This window comes from Alligator mississippiensis, chromosome 3, assembly GCF_030867095.1.
Source record: "Alligator mississippiensis isolate rAllMis1 chromosome 3, rAllMis1, whole genome shotgun sequence".
NCBI classification, from domain to species: Eukaryota; Metazoa; Chordata; order Crocodylia; family Alligatoridae; genus Alligator; species Alligator mississippiensis.
This window is the reverse complement of record NC_081826.1, coordinates 261,527,934-261,555,668: the sequence shown is the minus strand read 5'-3', so window position 1 is coordinate 261,555,668 and position 27,735 is coordinate 261,527,934. Positions and strand designations below refer to the sequence as shown.

The 27,735-nt window shown below is 44.4% G+C and overlaps 1 protein-coding gene across 4 annotated transcripts in view; it reads right to left on the bottom strand.

Annotated features, from left to right (window-relative positions):
* SREK1IP1 (SREK1 interacting protein 1) overlaps positions 1-27,735 on the bottom strand; it is a 190,655-nt gene that overhangs the window by 157,790 nt on the left and 5,130 nt on the right. For 2 of the 4 annotated variants that reach the window (XM_059725144.1, XM_059725143.1), the window contains exons 2-4: positions 21,560-21,607; positions 16,897-17,037; positions 12,563-12,638 (exon numbers count right to left, since the gene is read on the bottom strand). In XM_059725144.1, coding sequence (XP_059581127.1) covers positions 12,563-12,638; positions 16,897-17,037; positions 21,560-21,607 — 265 coding nt within the window. Of the gene's footprint in view, positions 1-5,318; positions 5,677-12,562; positions 12,639-16,896; positions 17,038-21,559; positions 21,608-27,735 lie in introns of those variants that run through there. The other 2 variants (XM_014594076.3, XM_059725145.1) reach the window with 2 other exon arrangements.

The window sequence follows — 27,735 nt, the reverse complement described above, 5'->3', positions numbered from 1 at the left end:
AAGTGATACAATTAGGACTAATCTAATGTAAGGTAACAGATGCACCATAAAGATCATTAAAAGACAACAATTACTTTTCTAAATACAAAGTCTCTTCCCACCAATGGGAAGAAACAAGCATATTTCAGGGATGCATAAAAGAGATACTAAAAGAAGAATGGAAATCTGGAAAAGGAATAAATAATAGCTGCACAATTTCATTCACCATAAAAAAAAATACTAACAGGTTATACAATATGATGTGCCCAAAAATTCTTTGAGGCTAATAACCCAGGCTGCAGAGGAACAATATTCATCTCCTCCCATCCCCCAAGAGACCCACAAATACACATGGACATTACAGCTGTGCAAAGCTTCAGGCCCAATTCAGCGGCCGAATCTCTGAATCCGAATCAAATCAAAGGACCCTTTAATCTCTCTGAATTGAATTAGAACCCTCCGAATCAATTCGGAGAGATTCAGGAAGATTCAGCGATTTGGACATAGATACAGCTTTAAATGTTTTTTCTATACACCTCAAGGTACCAGGAGGCTCATGAATGTTGCGTTGGTGGGGTAGATGGAGTGTCCCATGGGAGTGCGGGGAGCTCTCCAGCGTATTCGACAGCAGATCCAGAAGTGGATCAGAAGCACTTCCAGTCCACTTCTGGGTCTGCGCCTGGTGCCTCCAGCGTCTGGAGGGGCACCTAGAATCCCGGGATCCCCCAGCGAGCTCCCCAGCAGACCTGGAAGTGGACTGGAAGTACCTCCGGTCCACTTCTGGGTTTACCACTGAGCACACGGCCCCCCACCCCGCACTCCCGTGGGATGCTTCATCCACCCTAGCATCGCAGCATTCATGAGCCACGCCTGATGCCTCAAGGTACGTAGAAAAAACATTTAAAGCTGTGTCTATGGTTGAATCGCTGATTCTCCTAATCAGGCTTGAATCGTCAGATTCGGATTTGACCGAATCAAATTGGAGACATTAATCCAAATCAACAAATTGAATCATGGTCCCCGATTCAAGCTGAATCTGAACCTGAATCGAATACAGCCTATTTTGCACACCCCTAATGGACATCACCAGCTGGAATGGATAAAACTATATCAATCATATTCTAAAAGAGGAAGTGGAGAACCTCACTGACGGATGTCACAACTCTAAAGGGAACTGAGGTTATTAGTAATCACAAACTTCAAACAACCCAGATCAGGTGCAATAAAGAAAATTGTACCAAAACAAGCAGGAAGGAGAACTGGATGTCAACAGACTTAAAATATCAGCAGCATGCAGCGACCTTAACACAGAAATCAGAAACAGATTTGTTGCCCTAGAGAGAAGGCTGGAAGAACATAACATAGACACCCTGAATCAAAGGATGAGTTTGATTTATGCTGAGGCTGCAAAGGAAATACAGAAACAAAATTTGAAAAGAATGGATACCTAAATAAACTTGGAAGACAGTAGAAGGCAGCAAAGAGCTAAAACAAACAAACAACAGTAACAAAACTCTAGAGCAAATAGAACACTTATTAAAATATCATAAGGAAAAGGACAAGGAAGTGAAAGAAATGCTAAAACAGACAAAAAGTATCTAGAGGATTTGGCGGAAGAAACAAACTGCTGCAAAGACGAGTATACAGAATACAAGATCCCAAGAAACCTCACAAAACAAATTCAAAATAGAGCAGTAAACACAAAAGATGGAGAATTACTAATCCAAGCAAATGATAAAGTAAAATTATGGCCTGAACACTTCAGAGAGGTTCTCAACCATAACAAATTAAATAACTTAGCAGAGATGATAGAAGGTCAAGACAAGAATGGAGGTCACCAATATAGAAGAGATTGCAAAGGTCATAAAAACAAGGCCCTAGGAATAAACAACTTAAATGGAAAATTATAGAATGAAGACACCAGAGATTCATCTAGAATAGCAAATTAAGTATTCAGGAAGACCTAGGAATTAGGCATAACACCAAATGAATAGAAAGAAGTTCCAATAGTAAAACTACCTAAGAAAGGAGACAGCTCAGAAAGTAACAACTGCAAATGTGTCACATTAGTTGTAGCTGCAAGCAAAATATTCTGTAGAACCATGACCAGAATGCAAAATGCTAGAGATTTAGAAAAGAACAGGCTAGATTCAAACAAAATAAAGAATTCTAAGGCCAATTTTTTTATATTTAGAAGCATATCAGAACAAAGCACAGAATGGAACTCCACTTTTCAAAAATACACCAAGTTGAGGAATAAAGGCCTTTGATTCCATACACTGGGAAATCCCATGGAAAATATCACACACCTGTGGAATTCCCATCAAAATAGTAAGCATTATTATAGCTATGGACAATGGCTTAAAGTCATGATCACGGAAAGGCTCTAGATTGTAACATAATAATCAACAGACTAAAATTTCTCTTCAAAATATCACCCTAGAGTCAAACAAGGATGCATGCCTTCACCTGCTGTTTGAAGAAAATGAGAAAAACTGTTGAAAGATAGCAAAGCATGGGCAACTGAACTTGTAGAAGTAGAACACCAAACAAGTATGGGCTATGAATGCCTTGAAATGGGCTATTAATCTTTTGAACAAGAAATATTGGTATTTAAGTACTTGATCTTCTTTCCATTGTACCAGATAGTATGTTTTTCCACTGATTTCAGTGGGGTAGAAACAGAACCTTGTTTACACAGAAGAAAAGTTTGATGTCATTTACTGTTAACAAAATGGTGCATGAGATTATCAAGACTATCCAAAGTTTCAGTTTTTGGATTCTACCTTTTCATGAAGATGAGCGGGCAAGTACTCTTAACAGAGTAAACTGACACACCTAAGACTGTACGACAAACATGTCAAAGACGTGGTCCATGGGCTCAATCCAGTTTGTGGAGCTGTAACAGTCAGGGACAGGTGCTGGCTGTGGGTCTCTAAGTGACCCACAGGCAGCTTGCTGGGCACATGGGATGGCCCCATGCACTGCACCCAGGGGCTGCTCCAGCTTGTGTCCTGAAACAGCAGTGGCCATGTGTGCAGCACAGCCCTGCATTGGGGGCTCTAGGGCTGTGTAGCACAACTCCAGAGGCACCCACTCCAAATCTGGAATGCAGGGCCAACCTGTGGGTCTGGTCTGGCCTACTAACTGGCCCAATGCCACTCATCTGGCCTGGGGGACCAGATGAGTTTGACACCCTTGCTGCAGGCAACCTGGCTTGACTGTCACTAGATACACACCAGATATCTGTTTAGATCAGGGGTGTCAAACTCATTTCACCCCATGGGCCAGACAAATAACACTGGACCAGTCCATGGGATGGATGGATGGTGCAGTGCCAACCCCACAGGACAGACCAGGCCCACAGATCCTCCCCCTCATACCCATATGACAGATCAAGCACTTGCAGCACTCGCTCCTGCTTCTCAAGGGCTGTGCCACATGTAGTGCCAACTCTGGTTGGACTGGAACATGAGCCGCAGGCAGTGCCTGCTCCAGCTGGTTTGGATTGGATGCTGTGTGCAGCACAGGTCCTGGACTTTCATAGATTCATAGATTCATAGGTGTTAGGGTCGGAAGGGACCTCAATAGATCATCAAGTCCGACCCCCTGCATAAGCAGGAAAGAGTGCTGGGTCTAAATGACCCCAGCTAGATACTCGTCTAACCTCCTCTTGAAGACCCCCAGGGTAGGGGAGAGCACCACCTCCCTTGGGAGCCCGTTCCAGACCTTGGCCACTCGAACTGTGAAGAAGTTCTTCCTAATGTCCAGTCTGAATCTGCTCTCTGCTAGCTTGTGGCCATTGTTTCTTGTAACCCCCGGGGGCGCCTTGGTGAATAAATCCTCACCAATTCCCTTCTGTGCCCCCGTGATGAACTTATAGGCAGCCACAAGGTCGCCTCTCAACCTTCTCTTGCGGAGGCTGAAAAGGTCCAGTTTCTCTAGTCTCTCCTCGTAAGGCTTGGTCTGCAGGCCCTTGACCATACGAGTTGCCCTTCTCTGGACCCTCTCCAGGTTATCCGCATCCTTCTTGAAGTGTGGCGCCCAGAATTGCACGCAGTGCTCCAACTGCGGTCTGACCAACACCCTATAGAGGGGAAGTATCACCTCCCTGGACCTATTTGTCATGCATCTGCTGATGCACGATAAAGTGCCATTGGCTTTTCTGATGGCTTCGTCACACTGCCGGCTCATGTTCAACTTGGAGTCCACTAGGACTCCAAGATCCCTTTCCACCTCCGTGCCACCCAGCAGGTCATTCCCTAGGCTGTAGGTGTGCTGGACATTTTTCCTCCCTAGGTGCAGCACTTTGCATTTCTCCTTGTTGAACTGCATCCTGTTGTTTTCTGCCCACTTGTCCAACCTGTCCAGGTCTGCCTGCAGCTGTTCCCTGCCCTCCGGCATGTCCACTTCTCCCCATAGCTTTGTGTCATCTGCAAACTTGGACAGAGTACATTTCACTCCCACGTCCAAGTCGCTGATGATGGACTTGTCAGAGCAGGTGCTTAGACCCAGCATACAGGAGACTTAGAGCAACCCCCCCTCCCTCCACACCAGATACAGAACCTGTTCTGGTAAGTCCAGGTCTGCACTGCACTCTATGTCTGCTCTGGACTAGCAAGAGTGGGCACCATGTATAGCCCTCATCCTGGACTGACCAGAGCTGGGGGAGGAGAAGGGGGTTGGCGACTGGCCCCACAGGTCCAGCACCAGGGGCTGGATGATGTGGCTCTATGGGCTGGAATCTGGCCCACACGCTGGATCTTTGATACCCGTGGTTGATATTTACCTTAGGCAAGAAAAGTGTCTAAGGGCAAGAAACAAAACCAGGGAAAAGGACTCTGAAGAATGATAGTAATTACAAAATGTTTGTGTATTGACAAGCTCACGTTGAGCATTCCGGAAAACAAACGACTATATGTTTCAAAGCACATTATCAGATTGATTCTAGAAGATGGTTATTTGTAACAAATCACAGCTCCCTACATTGCCCTTTCAAAAGTAACTCTCTCTTATGTCTGTGTTTATTGCTTTTGTGTTTTGGCAGGTTGCACGTTGTGCCAAATATATATTTTTTTTTAATTGAGGTTTTATGACTTAAATGGGTATGTTTTTCATTAAAGAATGTTTCAGTGCAAAGTAACTTAATCATTTCTAATCTTTCTCTAGTACTGTCTGCAATTCAAAGATCATTATATTCTGCGAGGTCCTGGGATTCAAAGCAGAACTGTTGATAGTGGACTAAAAAAAGTAAACCCTATTTTATTTTCTTGGTCCAAGTTGTATAAAACGGTAGTAATAAAATTGCATTAGAATGGCAAGAAGTAAATGCATATAGATCATTTTCAAATGTTTCAGTTTAATAAAGTGTTGGTATTTGTAAATAAGTTTACCAAAAATATATATATATAGTTAACCCAACAACACTGCAAAAGCATAAATAGGACAGATTAGAAAGGCAAATCATCTTAGCCATTAGAGGAACAAATGTAGAATGATTTAACTCCTCAGTCACTACTAGAAGTGTCTGAACTATCAGATGATGAATGTTTCTCCTTTTTTCTCTTCTTTTTTTCTTTTTTGTGATGTTTTCCTTTTTTAGATTTACTCTTTTTCTCCTTTTTCCTCTCTTTTTTATGAGATTTTTGTTTTTTTGGCTTTGGATCGTCCTCTTCTGTGGTGCTTGATGTATAAGTCCTATGAAAACACAAAATGAAGACTGGGAACTTAATCAGTGAAGGAAAGGCAAATTGCACACATACTTTTAATCTAGATTTTCCATATCAGTCTGTGAGGAATAAAAGGTCATAGGACTAAATTCTATTCTGCTGCTAAGAAATCTCTGACCTAGTCCCTACCTTTTCTGTGCTAATGTCACCCAGCACAGGGAGGGATTCTACTTCGCCTGTGTAGATGGGTAGGTCTATTCTTTTAATAAGAAGCTGCCAGAGGTGCATTAGATTTCACCCTACAGAATCACAAAGTTCTAGTTCATCTCAATGAACCACCTTTAGGCACCGCCAGAAACAGACTGTATTTTATCCAGGAGGGCCACAGCTCTAAACTCCCCATTGAGAAAGTAGAATTTCCACCCTTCTGTCAGGTATAGTAAGAGGTGTGACAGAAATGGGCGATTCCAAATGAGATTTGAAGTAGGAAAAAGTAAGCTGGTATGTCATAATGCAGTGGGCTAATGACAGATTGCTGGAGAATGCTGGACACTGTACATGTGTGGCTTTATCTTTATGAAAGCAGAGACTTTGAGGTTTAGTGTTTTCTTCTCCAAAAAGAGGCTCATGCTTCATCCTGAAAAGTATTCCAAGTAGTGTCTTATAATGAGCATTTCATCCATCAAGAACTACTGCAATGAGGACTACCACTAAAAGACTTTCCAAATACTATCTTAGATAACATTTTTTAGTCTCACTGTAAGGGAGTTTCAATCAGATGGAGCGCCACATGGAAAAGCCTCCTCTCTGGCTCCCAGTGTAGTTTTGCAGCTTTTCCCAATAAGTATGTAATACAAAATGAACAGAAACAAAGCCTCGTTCATCACTCCTAGACAAAAGGCAGTCTGTCTCTCTGGACTGCAAAGAAAGTCTTCTTCTTGCTCTTTCTCCTTTTATCCCACTTAATCTTTCTCTGTTGGCTGGCCAGTGCCCTAGCTTCAACGTGAGTGTGTACGAAGTTGTATCTAGCCTGTGGCCTGGTGGTTAGTTAGGACAGGCTTGCAGTGTGGGAGATGTGGTTTTATATCCTCCCTTGGGAACAAGGGCTCAGAAGTTGAGTTTGCCATATCACAGACAACAGTTTTATTCACTAAGCTGCAGAGCAAAAGGTAGGCACCTCCTGCTGTCAAGCCATATCATGAGGAATGGGAAACAGCCACTAAATGCTTTTTTGCCAACTAGAGTTTTGAGGGTCTCACATGACATTTACACACCTCCATGGAAAATGAATGACCAGGGAACACAAATGAAGCTGAATGCTTTGGTGGCTGTATTGAACTTAGCATGTAGAGGAATGAAAACTTAGCTGCAAAAGGCGAAAATGTAGATGAATAAGAAATGTGAACATCTTAGTAGGATTCAGGCTGCTGGGTGAAGTAAAATTTTATTTTGTGACTTGATTGTCTAAAAATGGAGTAAATGCCACCCACATGTCTTAGTGGTGAAGTAGAATTTAGCCCATGACCTCCATGTCCATCCAAACAGCAGTCACTCTGATGGCCTGCCATACCATAAACAGCAACATTTCTGGTATTTCTTTAGTAATGTAGTTATAGGAAATCTACAGGTCATGGATGGAAAGGCTGGATGACTCATCCTTGTAAAGCAACTAGTATTTGTATCCTTCTGGTTTGAACCAACTACTTGATTTTTCCTATGTCTACAGCATTGTTCAAACTATGAACATCAATATTTCATAGCTGAAACCTTGGCTGCCAAAGAGTTCGTGTGTTTACATTTAGAGAAAGTGGACTAAAAGCTAGAAAATGAGATACATAAAAAGCTGAAAGTTCTATAGCAAATCTATAGTAACAATATTAATAATATCTTCAAATTTTACTACTTGAAGTCTTACCACCTTACTATTGCAAATATGAATGACAGGTATTATAGAACATAAAAGACCATTTAAATTAAATGTCAGAGCAGATTTATCTTAATGTTTTATGTATATGCTAGAATTCTATACTGAAAAACAAGTTACAGTGCAAATGGATCAAGTCCTGTTTACCGTAATCAACAAGGTGGCCCTAATAATTCACAGGTAATAAAAGTGAAGTAAGATATGAAGAATTTAACTTTAACGTGACAACTGAAGACTGACTCCCCTGTACTGTCTTTGTATACTTAGGTTAGAGGTTTGCTGTGTAAAATAATAAGGGAGAAGAAAAAATTAATATTACTGTCCCAGGGGAGCTGGGACACCGAAGGAAACCCCGGGGCAGCAAGGAGTCCTACTCATTTCCTGCAGGTCCGGAAGGGCCGGGGGAGGCATGTACACAGAGGACGCCGGTGCGGGTGATTTGCCGGGCATTTATCCAGCTGCGGCAGAGCAGAGGGGCGGAGGACGCCTCCCGGAGGAACCAAAAAGTGGCCCTGCCGAGGCAGCGGGGCGGGTGAGAGAAGGAGACCGGAGGAGCGAGCGAGAGCAAGAGCGAGGTGAGGAGCAGCCACCACACGCAGCGGCAGAGAGAGGAAGAGGTGGAGCCAGAGCTGGCTCCGAGAGAGGGAGCAGAGTAACCGGCAGCAGTGCCGGTGGAAGAACCAGCGTGTTGGCTGCCAGCAGAACCGGTGAGGTAACCGGCTGCAGCACCGGCAGCAGTGCTGGTGGAGGGGCCAACGTGTCGGCTATCGACAGAGCCGGTGAAGTAACCAGCTGCAGTGCCAGCAGCAATGCTGGTGGAGGAGCCAGCATAGCGGATATCGGCGGAACTGGTGAGGCAATCGGCCGCTGCACTGGAGACAGAGCTGAAGGGGGAGCTGACTGGGCTGCAGGCAGAGCCAGGGAGGAAACTGGCTACCGCAGAGCCCGAGGGGGCGCTGATCGAGCTGACGGGCATCAGAGTGGGTGAGGATACCAGTTGCCTCCCAACCAGCAGGAGCGGTGTGGTATCTGGCCTCATTGGATGCAGCAGCATCAGAGAACTACCGATCGTATTATAAATAAGAGAGCCCGCGGTGAAACCGGTTGCATCGCGGACTGTAAGAGCGGAGCAGGTACCGGGGTAGAAGGGCCTGGCTGGTGCCCTAGGGAGCCGGACACCTGGCGTGAAGATCACTATTGACGGCTGGTGGACCAGGGCCTAAGGTGGCGAGTGGCTGGGGTGTAGGGGAAGACGGAGCCCCAAGACTACCTGCTAAGAAACATGCCGACCCTAGTGGCGACCCCACTGAGGTAACATTCAAAGTCGTGGCAGGCGAGTTCAGGGGTCCTCCTGACGTCAGTAGGGGCACCCGCCGGGGTCCACCCGTAGGCCCCGGGCTCACAAGATCTTGGGCCCGGGTGAGGGCGGCACGGGAACACCTCTTAGAGCAGAGGCGGGTACAATTACCAATAGAACAAAATCCCATTTCTAGCCAATTTTATTCCTAAGGTATTACTCAACAGTATATACAAGTTCACCATATTTTTTTTAGCTCAATACAGTCTCTAAGAGAGGCATGCCTGCACCAAACATGTACTTACTGTGTCCAAAAGAAGTGTACTCAAAATGCTGCACTGGTCCACTTGTGGTACCTCCCTGACTAGAAGCAGTTTACCTACATTTATATAGTGCTACAGATGGGCTGATTAGCACCATTTGGAGTCAGAGCTAGTGCGCCTACCCACAGTGCTAATTCAGCTATATGGCTTCTAGTTGGGATTCTGAATGTGCACAGAAGTGTGTTTGAGTAAGCCACTGTCTGGCAGAGTCAGTTTGCAACAGAGACATGATCAGTAGGGGTGCACTGATATATCGGCTGGCTACTGGATCAGCACGGATAAAAGGAAACATGACATTATCAGCTGGAGAGACATTATCAGAGCACCCTGCTGAGAGCAGTCCAGTCCTTATGCCCTGCTGCCAGCCTGAGCGCATGGCAGACTACAGGTCCCCAGTGAGCAGTGAGAGGGAGAGGGGCTGATGGGGAGTAGATCACAGGGCACTGTGCTCAACAACAAAGGGATCATTACTAGTACCTGCTGCTGCTATGACAATGCCATGTGTGCAGCAAGGGCCTGAGTGCAGGGACTGCTGCAGAGATATTGGGTTGTGTGGGTGGGGTAAGGCGTTTGCAAGGGACATTCTGCTCCACTGGGCACTGGACGCCTTTGCAGAAGTGGCTTCTCCCTGGCAGCCATTGAAGCATGGCTCTCAAGTCTTTCACACTTCTTGCTGTAGAGCTAAGAGCTGAGCCCTGGATAAAGCTAGGGTTTACAGTGATTTCAGGTTCCCAGCTCCAGCATCAGAGCCCAGGAGTCCTAGCATTGTAAGCAGTGCTTTCCAGACCCCATCACCTCTGGAAGGCCCTGGATCACCATCAACTCCCTAATGAAAGCAGGCAGCTTTCTAAGGGAAATCCAGTGAGCAATCTGATAAAAGATTTGTTGAATTTAAGATGTTTTACGGGAAAACTATTTTGTCAAAAAAAATTCTGACCACCTCTACTCAAGGTCGCTTCCTTCTCCTGCTCTCATATCATACTATAGCAACATGCCTGCTTTTTTCCAGCCTCTGAAACAAATAAATATTTTTATTAAATTAAAAGATGTCCGTGGCCCAGATAAGCCTCAGACAGGTTTTGGTACTCATATGGAATTTTTATGCAGTTGGAGATTTTGACGTGAACTGCAACTACACTGCATATTAGAGTATAGAAAATCTAAGACTTGGGCCCTGTCTTGAAGTTAGCTGGGTTCCACAATCTACCTACGTGTGAATTAAGAGGTCAGGAGATACCAGAATGTGGAGGAAGGTTGAAACAGTAGAAGGGGTTCTTGGGAGTATAAAGTCTGGAGGGACCAGTAGGGGAGCCTGCATAGGCTAAAGTGGACTCAGGCCCCTTCTGCACACGTGGCATTGCCATAGCAGCAGAGGAGCCAGTAGTAGAGATCCCTTTGTTGTTCAGCACAGTGCCCTGTGACCCACTCCCCAGCACTTCTAGGGAAGGAAAGTTATTTGGGCACCTACAATGAAATAGGATGAAGGAGTATCCCAGAACTCTATAGCTTTGATATAGAATTTGAAATTCTTGACACTTATCTTCAAACAGAATGTGGAACCTTAATGCACTTTCACTGGAAGCAGCTTTGTGAAGTTTTGGAAAATAAAACAGGCACATAATCAGAAATAGGCACCAGAAGGTACTAAGAGCTACAAACTTTCACTTATAGGACATAGACGATTCTTTCATAATCAATGACAAAAAATGAGTGTCAGAGGAGAAATGCAGTTATTTCAATTGGAAATTAACATGACTTAATTTTAACACACTGATTTGCTATAATGGAGCTACACAAATTCCACGAGCCTAGAGAAGTGTGGTTGTCTTAACAGCAGTGGTCACCAACTGGTCTATCTCGATTGACCGGTAGATCCTGGAACCTCTTGAAGTTCATCCTGGGCTGGGGAAGCTGAGCGTGCGTGTGCATGCGCACGTGCCCACCCCTCCCACCTCCCAGCCCAGCACGTCAGTTGGTGGGGGAGGGAAGGGGCGGAGGCCTGGGGGGCATGTGCAGTGGAGCTTGGGGCACAACGCCTAGTCCGCCGTGGCAGCTGCCTCTACCACACACAGATTGGAGGGGCACATGTCCCCCGCAAATGCAGGGCAGCTGCAGCAACTCTGAGGTAGGGAATGGGGCAGACCCTGCACAGTCGGTGAGGGGCAGGTGATGGAGCCTCGAGTGGCTCATCCGGGGGGTGTGAGGAAGGGAGGCATGCAGCCCAGGAGGGCACAGGGGGCGTGTGCCCCTGGGCGTGCCCACAGAGTGGGCTGCGGGCTGGGGTGGCACTGGCTCTTTGTGGCTGGGCTGTGGCGGCACTGGGAGTGAAGCCATGGGGGAGGGGGCATAACCCCCCGCCCAACCACCGCTCCCAGAGCCAGAGCCACCCATCCCCAAATGCAAGTGCAGGTCAGACCCATTAAGAACAGTCCGGCACAGCCTAGCCCCCACACAGGACTTGGGGGCCAGGTGCTGGCAGGTACGGGGGAGAGTGGGCTGCAACTGTGCACTTGGCCCGTGCTTGCACTTGGGGAGGGTGGCGCTGGTGCTGGGAGCCTCACTCTCAGCGCCACTGCAGCCTGGCCGGGAAGAGCCAGAGCCACACCAGCCCCGGCCCCAGCCCGTCTCGTGCGTAGATCTGGGGGCACACACCCCCCATACCCTTCCAGGCTGCATACCCCCACTCCCTGAGCCCCACCACAGACAAGCCACTCGCAGCTCCATCCCCTGCCCCGCACTGGCTGTACAGGGCTTGCTCCTGCCCCAACCCCATTCCTTGCCTCCCTGCTGTTGTTAGGGAGGCAGAACAAGGCCCCATCGGTGAGGGAGGGAGTGGGGCTAGGGCTGGGGGCTCAATCTGCCCTGCTCCCCACCCCCATGGTCCTAATCCCTTCCTCCCTCCCCTTCCCACAGACTAACCTGCTGGGCAGGGGGTAGATCTTCAGTTCCTTTTAAATTCCAAAAGTTTTCTCCAACCTAAAAAGGTTGGAGACCACTGCTTTATAGGATCAGAGCCCTGATACAGCTGTCATTTAACTATGAAGCAAATAAAGTAATTCAAAACCCCATCCTAAATTGTTTCATCTCATTCTGTAAAGCACATTTTTTTAGTGTTTCTAATATTTGCTAAGTTTTAGTTTTGTTCCCAATTAGTAATGCAAGAGATTAGTAGTATTTTCTCTTAATATTTGAAAAGCAAAAAAATTCTGTATCACAAGTTCAGATTTGGAGATATGGGTTTTTATGGAAGCAAGCATGAAGATTAACGCATGTTTAAGGGATATAACAATGAATTTGAAAAATACATTTTGGAGTTAAAAGTACTAAGAATATTCTGTTTGTGGCTTAAAACTAAGTATAAGGAATTTACCTTTTTCTGGATTTCTTTAGTTTGGATTTTTCTTTGCTTTTTCTTTTTTGCTTTTTTTCTTCTTCATCATTTGTACCTATGGGTATACAAGTTGTAATTTACACAAAATATTCTCTCTTGCAAAATACATTTTATACTAAACAACTTGAAACACCAAATTCTTTTCTTCTCCAAAACCAAAATATTTTCTCTTACTTTTTCAATCTGTTCATTACAAGAGATTTTACAGGGCAGTAGCACTTTGATTATACCTCTCACGTTCTAAATATCAACATCCAAATATGTTTTGCACAAAAACATGGTGAGAACTCCTAATTCACAGACTTATATATTACCTGTTTCTGTCTCCACAGACAGGATGCTTGTATTTCAACATCTTCATTAACAATCTGGAAGATGGGATGGAATGCACCCTCAGAAAGTTTGCAGATGACACCACGCTGTGGGGTGTTGCAGATAAACTGGAGGGTAGGGCTACGATTCAGAATGACCTAGACAAATTGGAGGATTGGGCCAAAAGAAATCTGATGAGGTTCAACAAGCACAAGTGCAGAGTCCTGCACTTAGTACAGAAGAATCCCATGTACCACTACAGGCTGGAGCCTGAATGGCTAAGCAGCAGCTCTGCAGAAAAGGACCTGGGGGGTTACAGTGGATGATGAGATGGATACGAGAAAGCAGCGTGCCCTTGTTGCCAAGAAAGCCAACAACATCTGGAGTACTGTGGCTAATTCTGGGCCCCCCACTATAGGAAAGATGTGGACAAATTGGAGACAGCCCAGTGGAGGGCAACATAAATGGTTCAGGGGCTGGGGCACATAACTTATGAGGAGAGGCTAAGGGAACTGGGTTTATTTAGTCTGCAGAAAAGACCAAGGAAGGCGGGGGGGGGGAGGGTTGACAGCAGCCTTTAACTACCTGAAGGGTGGTTTCAAAGAGGATGGAGCTAGACAGTTCACAGAGGTGACAAATGACAGAACAAGGAGCAGTGGTCTAAAGTTACAGCAAGGAGGTTTAAGTTGGATATTAGGAAAAACTTTATCACTAGGAGGGTGAAGCACTGGAACAGGTTACCTAGAGAGGTGGTGGAATATTCATCCTGGGTGGTTTTTAAGGCCCAGGTCGACAAAGCCCTGGCTGGAATGATCTAGTTGGGGATGGTTCTGCTTTGAGCAGGGGATTGGACTAGATGACCTCCTGAGGTACCTTCCAACCCTAATTTTCTATAATTTATGTCTCTTTTACAGTTCTCATGCGAATATCCTCTTTATCAGTAAAACCTGAACTCTGAAAGAACTCACATCTCCAAGATTTACCAAACATCCTCCTAGTTTTCCTTCTCTCTGTCCCCATACTATTTGGGAAAGCAAGGTTTGAGTTCATGTAAATACTCAATAAAAGTAACTGGAGTAGGACTCATCCATGACCAGTGTGACACTAAGGCTATATTTCACCCTGCTATAACATGACAGAAAGTCATATCAACAACTTGATACTGAAACCAGGATACCAGAGAAGAGCTAAGCAATAAACAACATACAGAGTTAAGGAGCACTACATGATAAAACAGCTTAGCTAGCTGACTAGGATGGTCTAAATATACTTAGTCCCGACTTAGAACTGGTGGATGGATTAGATCAGGGGTGCTAAAACTTCAGCCCACGGACCAAACGTGGCCTCCAGAGCCTTGGAATCCAGTTCGTGGGGCTCCACATGGGTCAGAAAATTTGGTGGTGGGTCACAAAATGTTATCACCACCCTCCCCACTACCAAATCCTAAGCTCTGTGGCAGGTCAGAATCAGGTCATGTTTCTTTCCCTCCACCAGGCCAGGCTGGGGCTGGACCATGCACCCTTCCTCCCCCTCACTCCTAGGCCTGTGTGGCTGATTCAGAGCTGGGCTATGCCCCTTTCCCCTCATAGAGCCAAGTCAGAGCCAAGTCATGACTCCTTTCCATGCAGCTGGATTAGGCTGGGCTGCTGAACAACAAGAAAGATTTCTACACTTCCCTGCCTGTCTGCCGTCTAACACCACCAGGGAAGGAATCCTGCCTTATCTGCCTAGCAAAGAGCAACTGACAAAGATACTCCCAGGGACTCAGAGGAACATACTTCCATCTTCAGCTTTCTCTGTGCAAAAATGAAGTTTATTTTCTACCTATGGGGACTTTTAACCATCTTTAAATTTTCCCTGAGCCTGAGGAAGGGTGTGTGCACCTGAAAGCTTGCAGAAAAAGATATATTTTTTGTGATTTCTTAGTTGGTCTAATAAAAGGTATCATCTCTTGAAACCAAGAATTCTAGAGTTTTGCATTTCTCTAGTGAGCTACTAGAGTTCACTGCACATGTGAAGCACAGCCAAAGGGGAGCATGGCCTTCGTGCTATACCACCTCTGGGATCCAACCCTGCATACATCTTTATCACAAAACCTATTTATAAAAGTATCCACAAATGGAAGCAAATGATTTTGATGGCATCTAAAGTTGATTTTAATTCAATGTTTCTTTAACTGTGGATCCAAGGTGCATTGATTTAACTGTAAGCTATCTATTATTCAAACAGCAAACTTGCCCCTAGGAGCAACACCTATGCATTCTCAGATAGCTAACAGGGGAGAGCACTTCTGAGTTAGCACCACTCATTTGAAGATTGATGTTGGGGTGGAAGAGATGGGATTGATAATTTGAAAGAAGTGCACAGCTATTAAGGTGTATTTCATCACAAGAACAGGTAATGGTTGAGTTTCCATTTTCAGTCAGCAACAAAACTGCATAATTATAGAAGAATACACAGCTAGTTTGCAGAATACATCTAGCTGGTCTAATAAAAGATATTACCTCTGCCACGAGTTCTGATTCCTTCCCACTAGTTTGGAAGCTGATTTCAGTTTTAGTATTTTGCAAATTATTAGTAACACAGATATGTAAAAACCCATTAATTCAAAAATTTTAATTGTAAGGTTGCCAGCACTGAATTAAAATAGCCCAATGCTAAATTTTGATCAAATATGCAGATCAAACTTACTACTACACCATTTAATCATGGCACTTCCTTCATCTTTAGAATTTTTTTCTTAGGGAAAAATCTACTTTTCTGTGCTGGGTTAGACTGGTTATCAAGTATCTATGAGTAACCATCATTCTCTTGACTTTTTGAAGCTGAGTTAACCAAATAGGAAAACAAACAAACAAACAAACATATAGCACTTCCACAATTCAAAACAGGAATCTATACTAGCCAGATGATCTATACTAAAGAGCATAAGATTCTGTCCTACACATCTACTTAAAGCTAGCTGTTTCACCAGGGTTATCTTTTTTCCCAAATGAGTGGCCAATTCAGAGGCACAGATGCAAAACCCCTAGGTTCAAATTTACTTAATTTTTGTGAACAAACTTGTTCCCAACCAGATCTTCAAAATGGAGAATTTTTTTGCTGAGCACTTCAATATGCTACAAGAGGTGTCTCAGCATTTCTTTTGAAGGGTTCTAGCAATACAGGAGATGTTGGGACAATACTTATTTCTACCCCTCCATCCTAATGACCCAACTGTTAGGTTTTGAACAGGAAGTGGAGGCATAATATGGACAAAAGAGTATAAAAAATTAAGACTGAAAATGCAAGTGCATGAAAAATAATAAGTGCATCAAGGCTGGTATACATAAGACTAATAATAAATAGCAACTTCAAAGTAACAGCAGGTGACCAAGTCCCAACTATACCTAAACTGGTAGGCTCAGACTATGCTAAAACAGACTCCCATCAGATGTATCTTTCTGATTAGACCTTTGTCCATCCAGAGTTGCCATCTCCATATAAACTTGAGTACCTGTGAATTACTTCATCCCACCCAATTCTCTCTCTGCAGAATTTGAGGTTTATTCTTCTAAGACACCAGACAGACGTAACAACCTGTTGCTCTGCAACTGTTATATCAGTATGATTCTGTTAAACTGTTCAAACTTTAACCCCGCATCATCCAGGATCAGGTTTAGGGTAATTTAACTCACTTGTATTGATACAGGATCATGCTGCATATTCCCAAGGAACAGCTGTCCCTCTCATTCAACTCAGCTCCAATGTAGGTTTTCCATATTGTACATGAACAGATAACACCAACTATTAATTCTCAAATCCAATTTACTAGTTGCTTTCAAACAAAATCTTGCTTAGGAACTAAAGACAATAACTAGATTAAAAAGATACACAATAAAAGCCTTTTTAGGTAACTGCTTTGATTAGCAAAGGAAAAATTTCCAAGTATACAATGATAGTCACATTACTTTAAAAGATTTATTTTTTAGTTTATAATGTTCTACTAATTTAGAGCTTACTCTTTTTCTCTCCTATGGATTGCAGTCTTATCAGTTCTTCTTCCTCACTGTCTTCACTGCTTGTACTGCTAACATCTAAAACAATGTCTCTTTTAGGGTCCACTCGCAGAAAATTTCGGCATTCAAATGTCAGATGACCAGCTGAATAAAAAAAAGGTTAAGACAGAGAGAAAAACATGACATGTTATGAAGCGATACTGAATAGGTACAGACATTCGCTCTTCCACAAGAAATGCTCCTGGGAGTGATTTAATCCTGGTTGTTTAACTCAGGGTTATTTTTACTTCTGGAGTGGCAATTTTTGCTCTGGGAGAATACTCCCAAACATCTGTATACTCAGGGTTTCTCCTGGGAAAGCAGCAATGTGGCCACTGAAGACTTGCTGCTTTGGGTTGTGGAGTATACATTTTAGTATTATGGAGACTTGGTAAAGTGTTGGACTAAAATTCTAGTCCATCAGTGGAGAAATAAATGAGGGTCAATTTGAAAGAGTACAGGAGGACTTTTGGGAGTTGTGCACCAGGGAAGAAGTTTGTTGACTGGAGATGAGTTTTCTTGTTTGCCCAGCATATCGTTCTATCCATCAATGTTTCTCTTGTAGTTTTCAAACCTTTCTAAGCTTTTGTATTATTTTCTTTGAGTAAATACTTCAAAAACAAAGTAAAAAGTTTTGCAAATGAAAAAAGAATGTTTTTAGAGCAAAATGTGAAATCTATTTCCCTTCCAGCAACAAATGATATCTGTGCCAGTCAAAGAATAACTGAAAAATGTGCAAGAATATTATTTGTCATTTGTATTTTCCAAAATAAAGAATACATGTCAACAGTTATTAAAGCTTTAAAGACACAGCAGGTGGCAAGAACACAGTGTACACAGAAAACACAATTAAATACGAAAAAGATTAAATCAGAAACGTAGAAAGACAATAGGAGCAATTAAAATTTGAGGGTATGTTTTCTATGATGAGCTCAAGATCAGAAATTCCAGGGTAAAGATGATACAAAACGTTTTAGTACCCTCCTCTGGTTATTGTACCGATAATAAACACTTCTAGCTCTGAGACAGTAAATTGACTAATTCTTCTATAATGCAGTAATTATTACAAAAGTCAGCTCATTAAAAGGACTTTATCTGCAGAAGCAGCTGTCTATATGTATGCATATTTTTTTAAAAGGAAGCAAAAAATCACAAGTTTGTATCCCAGCAACAGATAAGAAAATGAAAACCCATCTGAAAATAATGGACAAGGGGAAATGTGAAAACCAGAGCTCTAAACTCAACCTTTTGTAAAGCTGTCAGCTGAAAAAATAATTTAACCATATACAAAAAAGGAGCCCAGCCAGAAGTCTCCACAGGAACCAGGATAGTTACTGAAACAAACACAGACTCTTCATATCAAAGATAGGTTCCTGAAGGCAAAGCAGTAGGAACATTAACAAAAGATAAGTCGCTTGACTTTTCTAACAAAGTTTCTCTCTTCCAGAAAGTTTCCAACATTTTACATATTAAACGATATTATTCTGAAATCGTTGGGAGTCTTCAGAGGGACTTATAAAAAAAAAAAAAATCAACCCAGCAAACAAGCAAGAAATTTATTAAAATTTCAGCAAGCCACATAACCTGTCTTTAACAGAGAACTAAAACTGTTTGAAAATGGTATCAACAAAATGATTTTAAAAATTAAGAAAATGATTTAAGTAAAAGCAGGTTTTATTACTAGACCAGTCCCCCCCACCTCCCCACCCCCAAAAAAGACAATAAATTTAGGCCATTTATAAAGAGAGTAGCCATCAAGCCATCCATATGACACAACATGGAAATGCTAAATGATAATACAGTGTACTCAACCCAAATTATGCATTTATCTTTTAGGCATGAAAGTTAACTGCTTTACACTACACAGCTCCCAAACTTTTTTCTTATTGCTTACATTGTAACATACATTGGCCAGGTACAGACTTCACAATTTTACCAGTATAAGTGACTGGAAACCAGCATATATGCCCATAACAAAACAGATGTTTGGCACACAGACTGGTTTAAAAATGGCAGAACCTGGTCTAAGAGTTGGCCCCTTGCTCCCCCACATCCAAACTACAGGGCAAATGTGTGTTCTGTCTGCTACCAATCTAAACTACGCTGCTTACAGAAAACCGTGCAACTTAGATTGATTCTACCTCAGGCTTTTTGAATGCCAGTATCTAGTCATTATCTGCATGAACTGCTTGCGTACCGTATTTACTCAAATCTAAAGACAACCTCTCTTCCCCCCAATTATTATATTGCAGACAAAGAAAATTATAAATTTGTTTTAATTTTCCATGTCTAGAAACCAGTTACTGAAAGGTCGTCTTAGATTTCATAGACATTAGGGCTGGAAGGGACCTCAGAAGATCATTGAGTCCAGCTGCATGCCCCAGGGGCAGGAAGTCAGCTAGGGCCAAAGGATCCCAGCAAGGTAAGTGTTCAAATGTTTATTAATCAATGCGAGCTTATGACCCGCACTTACTGGGAATTCTTTGTTCAAGGGGAATAACTGCAATCCCTGATCCCCATCATGAATGGGGTTCAACGGGTTACCCGCACCTGCTGGGACAAGATAGACACAAGCTGAGCCAGTCAGTGTAGTGCGCGTGCAGGCCCGGACATCTTAAATTCATCCTTCCCACCACTGTCACAGGGAAAGCAGCAGCTGAGAAGCAGCCAGCCAAGCCCACAACCCTGTCCCTCCTTGCCACATGTCTCCTGTGCCTGCACACCTGCCACTTGTCCCTACCAGTGCCTTCCTTCTCCTACCATTTGTCCCTCTCTTGTGCCTGCCCCTCCCTGAGCTCCCCTTGCCCAAGCATCCTTTGCTCTGTCCCCCTTTTCCTGTTCCCCATGCTCTCCCTGCATTACATGCCCCTTCCTTGTGCTCCTTTCTCTCCATGTTCTACTTCTCCCACTCCCTATGCATCCCTTTCCCCATGCCCCTTCCCCCACTTCCCCCATTCCGCCCCCACACTGTACGCCTTTTCCCTGCATTTCCCCCACACCATGTGCCCTTCCCTCCATACTCCCCGCTGCACTGCACCCTGCTTGCTCCACACTCCCCCTTTCCTGCATCCTATCCCTGAGTTTCCCCTTGCCCAGCATGCCGCTTCCCCCATAATCCCCATGGCACCCCTTCCCCTGTGCTCCCACCTGTACCACACACCTTTTTCCCCATGTTCCCCCCTGTACTGCACTCCTGTCACTCTACGTGTTCATTTCCCACATCCCGCTCGCTCTGCATATCCCTTCCCCTGCACTCACCACCCTTTTCCTTGTGCCCCCCTTCCCCCCACGAGCCATCTGGGCCCTACCCAGAGTTGCAGAAGCTGCTTGCCTTGCCTGGCATGGCCTGCTTCATCGAGACTAAGTACAGACATTCAAAAAACCCAAGCCTGAACGGATTCAATCTCTGCAGGTTACTTTAACCTGCATAGATTGAACCAGCACGCAAGTGAATAGACATTTAGTTTTGATTCCGGAAACACAGGCACATGCCTGCAGTGGCTCAGGCCAGAAACTGAGGGGGGCACTAAAGCGAGCCCTCCCTTCCCTTCCGTAGTGACTGGGCCACAGAAAAGCTAAGCTGAGGCAGGGGATGGGGTCAGGCCCCCTGCAGCCCTAAGTATGATTGGGGAGGGGTTTCAATCCCCACCCTGGCCTGCAGGGACTCCAGCCAGGATGTGCCTGGACGGGGAGGGGGGGAAGCAGCCTTTGCCAAGCTTTGGGAGGGGGAGGAGGGGGAAGCCCGGCCAGATCCCAAACCCTGGCCAGATGCCAGACCCAGCATGGCCTTCTAAGGCAAAGGGGGCAGAGAGGGGGCTTATTCCCCCCTCTGTCCCCTCTCCACCCAGGACCCCAGCTGGGACTTGTCTGGCTGAGGCGCAGCACCCCTTGTTGGGGTCCCTCCCCACTCGTTGCCCCAGGGGTGGGGACATGGCCCCCTGAGGTGAAGGGGGCAGGGAGGGGGTTTATTCCCCCCTCCATCCCCTCTCCCACCAGGGAGACCACAGCTGGGGTGTGCCAGCCCTGGCCACTGTCTCCACCACTTGCTCCCACCAGGCATTCCCCACACTGGGGTGGACGAAGCGTCCCACAGGAGCCCCCCATGCTCCTGCGGGACACTCCATCCGCCCCAGCACTGCAGTGATCACGAGCCACACTGCTACCTCAAAGTATGTAAAAAAAAAAAAAACTTCTAAAGCTGTGTCTGTATCCGAATCGCGAATCAGCATTCAATCTTCAGATTCAGCTGAACTGAATCAGGGACAGTGATCCGAATCAATGGCTCGGATCGCTGTCCCTGATTCGGGCCAAATCTGAATCAAATAGGGCCCGTTCCGCACAGCCCTATTGCCAATTGAAATGCCAACAAAAACAACTTTAAATTCCAATTTGTTGACTATTTGCTTCTTGTTGAAATACGTAAGACACTAATAGTACATTATAAAGACCTATACTAAGATTTCCCAAAGTTGAAGGAGGGATGAAAACTAGAGAGAAGAACAGAAAGTGAAAAGTTGTATAAAATTTGATAGGTAGGCTAGCAGGAGAGGGGAAATTGGTTGATTTTCCTGAAGCAGTAGCTCCACTTTAATAAGTTTGGGAAATGATGGGCTATAAGCATACTTACGATAGCCACATTTCTTGCATCCTGCCCTGATGTTATCCTTATTTCCACCTGAAAAACAGAATTCCATTACTAACAACAATCAACTAGAACTTATGCTAATGCAGTTTCTTTTTAGCCTTTATTTTACTATGCTCTTAGATCAAGTCATGATATACTGCACTGGTTATTCATTTTGGAAGTTATTTATTTAATCAGATTCTGTTACCAAAAGGCTGGCATTCATAATGTAAAAGAGAAATAAAAGCAGTGATGTTATAATATCTTCAAGTTTGTTTTTTTGTATGGGACCCTGTCTCACTAATTGTAACATTCTATGTCAAATCAGTTAGGTCCTAGCACTTGCCAACCAATTATCCCATTGCAAAATTAGCATGGACCCCCTACATTCAGTAACTGCATATACTTAAGGTAAATAACTTATTTTAAAAGTACTAAAATAATTAGCATAACAAAAAGGGAACCTTAACAAAAAAATCACCAAATTGTTTCAACATTTCCAAAATAAAATGCTTTGACATTAAATGATTTATTTCAACTCTGTTCTGAAACAGTGATTTTTGGTTTTAAAAATTGCCAAAAGTTAAAAATAGGTTGACACTTGAAAAGCAGTTTTTGCTATCACTGAAAACCAAAAATTGTTTTAATCAGTTTTAATAATTTTTTGCCTCCTTTCCCGATTTTTGTTTCGTCTATTGAAACAAAAAATATATATTCATAGAGTTATGTCATGATTTCAATATTCTAAGATTAATGCCAACTATAGAAAGTAATAAATCAACACCCTATGTGTGTTCTACTCATTGTCTCTTTTGTACCTCTCTATTATCCATCATTTCACATACAGCATTGTCACCCTCAACTTGAATCTATGGATAAATTGTATACAAGCAATAAACCATGCTATATAAATCTTCAAAATACACACTTAATTCCAATACTGTTGGGATTGCCATGCTTTATTGTACCTGTCTGGTTTTCTATTAGTTTGCAGAAGTTAGCACATTGTATTAGGTGACTAAAGGTTTATACATACCAAAATTTAAACACTGAAGGTATACAATAAGATATATTAGTCAAAATAAAACAGTAGCATCAACAAATACTAAGATCCACTGCAACTGGTACAACTGCTGAGAATATTCAGATTTTATTAAAGGGGCAAAAGGCTTCTCTCTCAGCCAAGAAGAAACAATTTATTGAAGACACTTATGAAACTCTCCCTTCCCCTATCTTTTTTTTTTTTTTGCACAAAGCATCATAGAAAAGGTTCTACAGTAGCTCTCCACAGTACAGAATTTATTCCTCTCTTATAAAACTAATGTCCTATTTCAATCAAATCACAATATATCACACTTCAGAATTTAAACAAACTGCTATCTCTAACCGTCTGTACCCTGATGTTGACCAAGTCATATATTTAGTAGCTTTCTCTCTGGAAGGGTTCACACACACACACACACACACACACACACACACACACACACACACACAATGGTGAAAAACAAAGACTTGTATTCCAAAGCTCTAGCAGTTTTAGAGTTTACAGGTACAAATATTTCAGACCTTTGGAAGGTGGAGAACAGCAATAGATATACTTTGTGTACCAGTTTTTGGTGGTGTTAATTATACAGTAATCTCTTATAATATTATTTTGAGTACTTCCAACAGGACAGGGGGACAAAATAGGTGGTTTATATGAGCAGTGAGAGAGAATAAAAGAAAGAAAAACAGCCTAAAGAACAGTGGCATAAATCTTGTTAATTTGTCACTGGGTAAATCATCACTATGGTCTTATTAATTGGAGCACTGAACTGCTACCAGAGTTCTAGTGATTTGTAAACAAAACATTTTGGTTAATTCATCATTGGTATTGGCAATGGGAGATGACATGATAGCGGACCTCCAGATCGGTAGCCATCTGGGGGACAGTGATCACCTAATAGAATTCACCATAAGACGGCGAGTGGGTAAGGTAACTAGTAGGGTGAAAGTGCTAGACTTTAGGAAAGCTGATTTCAATGAACTCAGGCGATTAGTCAAGGACGCGCTGCAGAGTAGGAGATTTGAAGAGATGGAAGCCCAAGAAGGGTGGCTGTGCCTTAAAGAAACGATCCTTCGGGCACAAAGCAAGACGATCCCCGAGCGAGGCAAAAGAGGGAAAGGGGCCAGGAGGCTTCCCTGGCTGACCAGAGAAATCCAGAGCAGCCTAAGGGACAAAAGGGGAGCACATAAAAAGTGGAAACAGGGAGAGATCACCAAAGATGAATATACCTCCTCTGCTCGTGCTTGTAGGGAGGCAGTTAGATGGGCCAAAGCTACCATGGAGCTGAGGATGGCAACCCAAGTAAAAGACAACAAGAAATTGTTTTTTAGATATATAGGGAGTAAAAGGAAGGCCCAGGGAGGAATAGGACCCCTGCTAAATGGGCAGAAACAATTGGTGACGGACAGGGGGTACAAGGCTGAACTCCTCAACGAGTTCTTTGCCTCAGTGTTTCTAAGTGAGGGGCACGACAAGTCTCTCACTGGGGTTGTAGAGAGGCAGCAAGGCACCAGACTTCCATGCGTAGACCCTGAAATGGTGCAGAGTCATTTGGAAGAACTGGATGCCTTTAAGTCGGCAGGCCCGGATGAGCTCCATCCAAGGGTGCTGAAGGCACTGGCCGACATCATTGCAGAGCCACTGGCAGGAATATTTGAAAGCTCGTGGCGCACGGGCCAAGTCCCGGAGGACTGGAAAAGGGCCAATGTGGTCCCCATTTTCAAAAAGGGGAGGAAGGAGGACCCGGGCAACTATAGGCCGGTCAGTCTCACCTCCATCCTTGGCAAAGTCTTTGAAAAAATTATCAAGGCTCACATTTGCGAGAGCCCGGCAGGACAAATTATGCTGAGGGGAAACCAGCACAGGTTCGTGGCAGGCAGATCGTGCCTGACCAATCTAGTTTCTTTTTATGACCAGGTTACGAAACGCCTGGACACAGGAGGAGGGGTGGATGTCGTATACTTAGACTTCAGGAAGGCCTTCGATACGGTATCCCACCCCATACTGGTGAACAAGTTAAGAGGCTGTGACTTGGATGACTACACAGTCTGGTGGGTGGCGAATTGGCTGGATGATCGCACCCAGAGAGTCGTGGTGGATGGGTCGGTTTTGACCTGAAAGGGTATGGGCAGTGGGGTCCTGCAGGGCTCGGTCCTTGGACCGATACTCTTTAATGTCTTCATCAGTGACTTGGACGAGGGAGTGAAATGTACTCTGTCCAAGTTTGCGGATGACATAAAGCTATGGGGAGATGTGGACACGCCAGAGGGCAGGGAAGAGCTGCAAGCAGATCTGGACAGGTTGGACAAGTGGGCAGAAAACAACAGGATGCAGTTCAACAAGGAGAAATGCAAAGTGCTGCACCTAGGGAGGAAGAATGTCCAGCACACCTACAGCCTAGGGAATGACCTGCTGGGTGGCACGGAAGTGGAAAGGGATCTTGGAGTCCTAGTGGACTCCAAGATGAACATGAGTCGGCAGTGTGACGAAGCCATCAAAAAAGCCAATAGCACTTTATCATGCATCAGCAGATGCATGACGAATAGGTCCAAGGAGGTGATACTTCCCCTCTATCGGGCGCTGGTCAGACCGCAGTTGGAGTACTGCGTGCAATTCTGGGCGCCGCAATTCAAGAGGGATGCGGATAACCTGGAGAGGGTCCAGAGAAGGGCCACTAGTATGGTTAAGGGCCTGCAGACAAAGCCCTACGAGGAGAGACTAGAGAAACTGGACCTTTTAAGCCTCCGCAAGAGAAGGTTGAGAGGAGACCTTGTGGCTGCCTATAAGTTCATCACGGGAGCACAGAAGGGAATTGGTGAGTATTTATTCACCAAGGTGCCCCCGGGGGTTACAAGAAATAATGGCCACAAGCTAGCAGAGAGCAGATTTAGATTGGACATTAGGAAGAACTTCTTCACAGTTCGAGTGGCCAAGGTCTGGAACGGGCTCCCAAGGGAGGTGGTGCTCTCCCCTACCCTGGGGGTCTTCAAGAGGAGGTTAGATGAGCATCTAGCTGGGGTCATCTAGACCCAGCACTCTTTCCTGCTTATGCAGGGGGTCGGACTCGATGATCTATTGAGGTCCCTTCCGACCCTAACATCTATGAATCTATGAATCATCTGTTATAGCATAATTAGTCACTTCCAAATGTACACTACGCTCATTCTAAATGACAATGAGATTTGTTTCTGATTATTAGTGATTTAAAAAAGTAATGACCTATGCTATTAAGGCAAAGTACTGGATACTCTTCAACTTTTCTTAGCGCACTAAAACCTAGATGATCAACCATTCCATATAGCAGAATTATCTTATCTTTTATTTTGGTGGTGACTACATACAAGAATACAAAGCAGAAATTGTTGTAATGGAATAAATTAACTATGTAATCTTTATATATCAAGTGTAGGCAACATTTTTGGGCAGAGTGCCAAAAACAACTGCAACCTCAACTTGTAAGATGTTGGCATACCAGGGGCAGACTTTGGGAAGGGTGGGGGGGAGAAGGGAGGGGAGCTGCAAGGGGCCTGATTGTTGTGGTAGCACAACCCTGGCCCCTTCCCTGCCATCTGCCCTGAGGTGTGTGCGCCAAGCAAAATGTCTGTGTGTGCCACACTGGCACCCGTGCTGAGAGTTGCCTACTCCTGTTATATAGCAAGCACTCCAAATTTTTGTAGTAAGGAATTGTACATTAAGTGAGCCAGAATACATACAACTTGTACTCGTAATTTGTGTAATAAAGAAAAAAAAAGTATTATAAATGTAAAAAAATCATTATTAACTATGTCTCAATATATCAGACAAAACATATTGCAGCAAAAATTGAAAATGGCTTACTTGTAATTAGCAATTCTCACCAGGCTTTTTGGAGTGATGAATTAATCTGATGTTAATGTATTTATTTTAGTGCACACACTTCCCCATAACCCTTTTTGGAGAATTAAAATTGCATTAGATCAGGTGTGGCCAACCTGTGGCATGTGTGCCACAAGTGGCACAGGCAGCCTGTGTGAGAAAGACAGTAGTTCAGGGAGGGGACAAGTAGGACATTTGTAGATAAGGCAAGAAGGAGAAAGCAAATGGGACAGGGAGCACAGGGAAGAAAGCATAAAGTAGAGCAGCACATCAGGCAGGAGAAGGGCCTGGAGCGGCACTCGGGGAAGGTGCAGGGCTAATTTGTGGCATACCTGCCATAAAGTTTGGCCTCCACTGCATTAGTGCATCTTACCTAAATCCCCAAAAGCAAAAAAGTCTCCGGATTCCTTACCACCATCATATATTTCACTTAGGGCCCCTCTATAAGTACAGCTAAAGGCATGATGGGATCTAATGCACAATCCACACAATCACACCTCCTGCAATGTCACATGTGCACGGCAGGAGGTGTGACTGTGGGATCACAAATCAGATCTCATTATGGCTTATTGCCCGCGCAGGCAGAGCCTGATCCTGAGCTCTCCCTGAACCAGCAAGAAGCAAGCTCCCACAGCTGGGAGTCCCTTCAGCTGACAAGTTTCCCAGCCACAGGGGTACTGTTGGCTACAAATGTCCAACTCTGGATCCTTAAAATTCTGGTTTATTAGGCAGATTGAAACACTGTAATGAGTTAAATCATAAACCTTGGGGCTGGTCCCCACACACACACACACACACACACTAGCAAGCTACAGAGTCAGGTATACCTATCCTACAAGCGCTGGAGTCTGCTGTCGATGGCCAGTCGAGGCTTCTTTCAGCGTGGTGTTATCCTCCAGAAGGGGGTCGCTGGCTGGTCCTTCTGGCTGGACAGGTCTGGTCAAGTTGGAGATCAAGAGGGTGCCACTAAGGGTCACTTTTCACTGCCTTTTATAGGTCCCTGGCAGACTTTGGCGACTCCCCAGTTTTCAGGTTTGCCCAATCCAGGGGTCGTTGACCCTCGTGGGACTTCCCCCCCTCGGTGGCTACTGGATGGCATCTGTCAGCCCCAGGGGTCGTCCGCATGTACGTGCAGGTTTGGGAGTCTGTTGATGAATTTTGAATAGGGCTCTGGGAGTGATCTGGAGATATTCAGCCCAAAAGTTGGTCCCCGGCGTTGATTAACTCAGGCCAGGGCTTCTAGCCCTTGATCAGTGAGGTTTATAGATTTCCCGGTTGT